Source organism: Cucurbita maxima, unplaced genomic scaffold (assembly GCF_002738345.1).
Source record: "Cucurbita maxima cultivar Rimu unplaced genomic scaffold, Cmax_1.0 Cma_Scf00002, whole genome shotgun sequence".
Lineage (NCBI taxonomy): Eukaryota > Viridiplantae > Streptophyta > Magnoliopsida > Cucurbitales > Cucurbitaceae > Cucurbita > Cucurbita maxima.
Genome location: NW_019272018.1, coordinates 41,577 through 47,213, shown reverse-complemented (window position 1 = coordinate 47,213; position 5,637 = coordinate 41,577). Strand labels below are relative to the sequence as shown.

The 5,637-nt window shown below is 36.5% G+C and overlaps 1 protein-coding gene across 1 annotated transcript; it reads left to right on the top strand.

Annotated features, from left to right (window-relative positions):
- Nucleotides 1–439: 439 nt before the first annotated feature.
- Nucleotides 440–4,561, top strand: LOC111500161 (cystathionine gamma-synthase 1, chloroplastic-like). Its single transcript, XM_023151824.1, has 11 exons — nt 440–1,014; nt 1,165–1,268; nt 1,457–1,530; nt 1,615–1,783; nt 2,591–2,650; nt 2,762–2,965; nt 3,074–3,160; nt 3,327–3,434; nt 3,732–3,827; nt 3,920–4,038; nt 4,129–4,561. The coding sequence occupies exons 1-11, from the start codon at nt 549–551 to the stop codon at nt 4,250–4,252; spliced, it is 1,611 nt and encodes a 536-aa protein (XP_023007592.1). The 5' UTR covers nt 440–548; the 3' UTR covers nt 4,253–4,561.
- Nucleotides 4,562–5,637: the final 1,076 nt, after the last annotated feature.

Below are 5,637 nucleotides of genomic sequence, written 5' to 3'. Positions count from 1 at the left end.
ATCAAGATAAGTCCCCAACTTTATCCATATACTATAAACCGTTAAGTTATTATTTTGGTGTTTTTAATTGCCTTATAAGTTGGAAGTATTTTATTTTTAATTGCCCCGTTACTAATAAGGACTCACCGACCAAAAAGGAAACAAAAATTGAAGTGGGAAGAAAACGAAAGGGAGAGAGAGGAAGTTAAATAAATGAAGAAGCCACGTCATAGGTGGAAGGTGCCAGCGTGGGTTGAACTGTGCCGCCTAAACGTCTGGCTACTGTGGAACTGGAACTAGCAACTTTGAACAAATATCCAACTCTTAAAAAAAGCTAACCCTGGTTACCTCGCTCCACCCAACTCTGGTTAAAAATAAACCACAACAAATTAAATTTATTTAATAAAAGCCCACAAAACGACAACTACAACCCGCCGTATAAAACTTGCCTGAATTTCTAAAGCAACAGTCCACACACGGATCACTTCCAGCTTTCTCCTTCCTCTGCGATTCGCTGCTCTCCGACCCACTACTTTTCCGATCCATTTGCTCTTTCTTTCTCTTCCGCCATGGCTGTTTCTTCTCACGCTACACTCATTGGTTCGGCCTCCTTCGATGGCCGCTACGATCCTAATTCCGGCGTTGCACCTTGTCTTCGGACGCACAGCTATGCCCGATTTGCCCAACCCAAATCGGTGAAAGGGACGTTGGCGTCTCACGCCTTATCTTCTTCTCGGATTTTCAAGTTCCCGCCGAATTTCCTCAGGCAACTCAGTAACAAGGCGCGTAGGAACTGCAGCAATATTGGCGTCGCACAGGTTGTTGCGGCTTCGTGGTCGAACAACTCCCCTCCTTCTCCCTCGGCGGCGGCGGCTACTTCCGTCGACGCCGCTGCCGCTGCCTCAGTGTCTGCCGCGTCTGATGCGGTGGCACTGGAAGGTTGCGTTGGGAATGAGAGTTTGAAGGTGGAGGAGGATTTAGGTGATTCCAGAACCTCTGTCTTCGATTCCGACGGGAGTGTTGCTATCCACGCTGGTAAGGTTTAGTTAGAAATTTGACTTTGTCTTTGATTCTTTGAGATTCTTTGAGATTCTTACAGTAAACTTTTTCTTTCTTTTCCTTTTGTTGTTTTTAGGACTATTTTTATTATTTACATGTAATTGAATGTTTCGGTGCGGATTTCAGGCGAACGATTTGGTCGTGGTAGAGTTGACGACGCTATTACGACGCCGGTGGTTAATACTTCCGCTTATTTCTTCAAGAAAACTGCTGATCTCATTGATTTCAAGGTACTTATTAGCATTCCATGATGATTCAAAACGGTTGACTTCAACTCTGTAGCTTTTATGATCATTTACTCCCTACTAGTCTAGCATTGTTTTGCTCGTTATACTGCATCAAAATTGAAGGAAAAAAAAAACGATATATAAAGATGTCTGGATTCGTTCTTACTCTTTTAGACATTGGATCCTGGCAGGAGAAGCGTGCTGTAAGTTTCGAGTATGGGCGCTATGGAAATCCAACGACAATTGTTGCGGAGGAGAAGATAAGGTTTTGTTTATGAACTAGTTTGTTTCTTTTGTAATCCTTACCGAATAGAATTGAGTGTTGAAGTTGTTTTTGGTTTTGAATCAGTGCTTTAGAAGGGGCTGAATCTACCCTGATTGTGGCCTCAGGCATGTGTGCTAGTACGATGATGTTTCTGGCGTTGGTTCCTGCTGGAGGGCATATCGTGACGACCACAGATTGCTATAGGAAGACAAGGATTTTTATTGAAACCATTCTTCCCAAAATGGGAATCACGGTATTATTGTACCTTTAGCTTCATTCTGTTTATTTTATTCATCTTCTTTCGGTGGTTTAGTTAATCATTACGCTAAGATTAGTATTATCTAACATTTTTCTGTCTCATTCAATGATTGGACACCAACTCGATCTGTCTTGCATGGAAATAGACTTTTCCCGTATGTATGCATTAATTTAACTGTGACAGAATAATTTTGTTTTTATTCTGAGTAATATTTGAACTTGTTTTCTGCTTGGACATTGGCGGAAAAGTAAGTAAACTGCCTTCCCCTGATAAAATTGTGTGTACTGGGTACAAACAAGTTACCTAAAGGTTTCTAGAATTGAGTAAAATAATTAAGCAGCTTTAGTTGATTGGGGGCAAGTCTATCAGGTGCTGTGCCACTTGGTTACTTATTTTTAGCAGCCTTAGTTCATACTTTTCCTTTCATCCTTATTAAATATTTTTGTTTTCGCATCAAAATATAATTCATGAAGAACAAGAATATGAGAAAATGCTAATTAAGGAACATAGTGGAAACAAATTACTAGAATTGTAAAGCTTCCTTAAAAATGTTATAGATTCTGTTAACAATCATTCTCTTGTTTATTTGCAGTGATTATATAAGATCTGAATTTTTATTATTGTCTATATTTTTCCAACTATATGGGATTTCTTATCTCTAAAAATGAAAATTGGATGGATTTGTTTACAAGTTGGTGTTGCTTGATTTGTAGTGGAACTGGTTGGTTGGAAAGCTCTATTCTTAGATCCATTTTTTTTTTTTTTTTTATGTTGTAACTGTAACTACATCTTGGAATGCAGGCTACGACCATTGATCCTGCGGATATGAACAGCCTTGAAGTAGCTCTGAAAGAAAATAAAGTGACCATTTATGAACCTTTTTTTTTTTTTTTTTTTTTTTTATCGTTTTTATGGGTTTTATGTTTGGTGTTAATGGAAATTGATGTTAACCTGTATTTTCCTTCCATGTAGGTTTCTATTTTCTTCACTGAATCCCCAACCAATCCATTTCTGAGATGTGTTGACATTAAACTCGTTTCAGAGCTTTGTCATCAACATGGAGCATTGGTTTGTATAGATGGTACCTTTGCAACACCATTGAACCAGAAAGCGCTTTCACTCGGGGCCGACTTGGTTATTCACTCTGCTACAAAGTATCTTGGGGGTCATAATGATGTAAGTGATTCTTTTTATTTGAATAATCTGGATTTAAATTATTAATTAATTAAGAGCTTTATGAGCAATTTCCCTTAAGAAAGGAATTTACTAAGCATTGTCTTTTAGGTCCTTGCTGGTTGTGTAAGCGGTTCTCTGAAACTGGTTTCTGAGATTCGAAACCTTCATCATGTAATAGGTGGCACTTTAAATCCAGTGAGTCCTCTTATCCTATTTAATTCCTGCATCCTTTTTGTTTTTGATTATGGAGTGATGTTCATGCATGATTGAATTCTCCATTGGTTTTCTGCGCTCTTTTCGATCCTTTTTTTTTTTCTTGTCAAGCCTTACTGTAATTAATTCTGATATCTTCATCTTACAGAATGCTGCATACTTACTTATACGAGGCATGAAGACGTTGCATCTTCGTGTTCAGCAGCAAAATTCCTCAGCTTTGAGGATGGCAAAGCTTTTAGAGGCTCATCCTAAGGTATGCAATTTAGTATATCAAGCTGCAGTGCTTCTATTACAAGGAAAAACACAAACTGCATATTGTTTCGTATGTTTAATTTACTACCTAATGTTAACCTAGGCGGTGCAAGGGAACAATAGTAGTTTAATTATTGATGCTTTTGAGGCATCTGATGGTAGAGTATACGACTCATACACGTGTTGAGAAATTAGCAGATGTAGCATATTCAAACCGAGTTTATCTCCCTTATTCATTAACTGGATATAATCATGTGGTTGTGAATTCTTTTACCTTATACAATGTGACATTATGCAGATCAAATGTGTTTACTACCCTGGGCTACCAAGTCATCCTGAGCATAATCTTGCCAAAAGACAGATGAGTGGTTTCGGGGGCGTAGTTAGTTTTGAGGTTAGAAAAATGACAAAACCCTTTTACTTTGCTAGGTTTAGGTTTAGGTTTGTTTAGGTTTAGTTCATGAATTTGTTCATTCTGGTGTGCAGGTTGATGGGGATTTAACGACCACCATAAAATTCATTGATTCATTAAAAATTCCATATATTGCCCCATCATTTGGTGGGTGCGAGAGTATCATAGACCAGCCAGCAATAATGTCATATTGGTAAATATCCAGTTCTTAACTTTTTTAACACATTTATTTAGTATGTGGGTGGTGGAAGTAATTAAATTTTTGTTGATGGAAATGAAATAGGGATCTTAACCAAACAGAGAGGCTCAAGTATGGGATAAAGGACAATTTGGTGCGGTTCAGCATTGGAATTGAAGAGTTTGAGGATTTGAAGGCCGATATTCTGCAGGGTCTTGAGGCCATTTAAAGCCTAAGCCTATGCCTGCAAAAGCCAATGAACCTACACCTCTCGTTCTATTTAAATATCATCTTTTTTGCTTTGTCAATTGGGATTTGCCAACTCTGGTGGTATTGTCGGCGACTGCGACGTTGATTTGATGGAAATGGTGCCAGGGGCGAAAAAGTGAACCCCCCAGGCATTTGTGGTGGTTGGTGTTCTTCTTAACCAATTATTCAAAATCATGTTAGGCCATTGCTTTCTATTGCCTAAAGTTAACAATATCAGGTTCTGAAATTTCGTTCTATGATATAAATTTTAATAATTTATTTTTAAGAATTTCAAACTTGCCAGTTTTAGTAAATACCCTGTACTAAGAGAAATTAAGCGTAATTGTATGTTTTGAAATCAATCTTTTTCAGAGAAAAAAAAAAAAAAACATAATTCTTCCAAGTTGAAGTTTTTGCAGTCTTCTTTCTTTTAAATTTTTATTCTTGGAAAATTCTACATTATCTTTATCATAATTATGTATTTGTGATTTTATTTTTGAATAAATTACAAATTTATAAAATGTACTTTCTATGGTTTAAAATGTTAGACTAAGTTCTTATAGTTTGTTAAAAGTAGGGACTATTTTTTTAGATTTGATCAGATTAGGAAGATTACTTAAATTTTTATCCAATTATAGGGATGTTATAGGGATATTCTAACTTGTAACACTCGAGCCTATAAAAGAAATTTTAAAACTCATTTTTTTCTTTAAATTGGAACTCTCCAGATTTTATTATAAGTCATAGAAGATGAATTTGAAGATGAGGTATAAGAGAAAAATCAAGGGAACTCAAAAGAGATTAGAAAAAAAAAATAGTGAAAAATTAGAAAAATTGGTCAAAATTAATCGGAGAGGTAAATCGGTCATTTTCACCTCGTTGTCTAGACAGGGGTCTGAATTGGTGAATAAAAAGAAAGAAAGAAAGAAGCTCTTCCCAGCCCATTTTAGGGCATTTCTCCCTTCAATTTCCATTTAGAGAGAACCCATACGAATTTGTTATCGAGTAAGACTAATGTGGGACTCTTAGGCCACGTTTTCTTCACATACTCAGAGTCGCTATTAACGTCTCATGCTCATATATAATGCGGAAATATAACTCTTACATGAACATAATTTATAACGTAAACTTAAAAAACGTTTAAAACAACTTCTTCGCTGGAAAACATAGTCATGGTCTTATGTGTTTAAATATGAAATACTGAAATTTAGAGAAAACAAAAACAAATACAAAATAATTTAAAACAATAAAATGCAAAACAACCTATTCTAACTTAAGACTAGAAATTTAAATATGAATCTGCCCTATGCACGTGCCACAGTCTCTACTCCCGATGTCGCTGTCCTCCGTACAAATGCGCCTTGC

Bases quoted from the DNA above. Each gene is read 5' to 3' on its own strand.
- LOC111500161 (XM_023151824.1), top strand. From the start codon at position 549: ATGGCTGTTTCTTCTCACGCTACACTCATTGGTTCGGCCTCCTTCGAT. The intron at 1,015-1,164 runs GTAAGGTTTAGT...TGCGGATTTCAG, and splicing joins GAGTGTTGCTATCCACGCTG to GCGAACGATTTGGTCGTGGT. The intron at 3,828-3,919 runs GTTAGAAAAATG...TCTGGTGTGCAG, and splicing joins GGGGCGTAGTTAGTTTTGAG to GTTGATGGGGATTTAACGAC.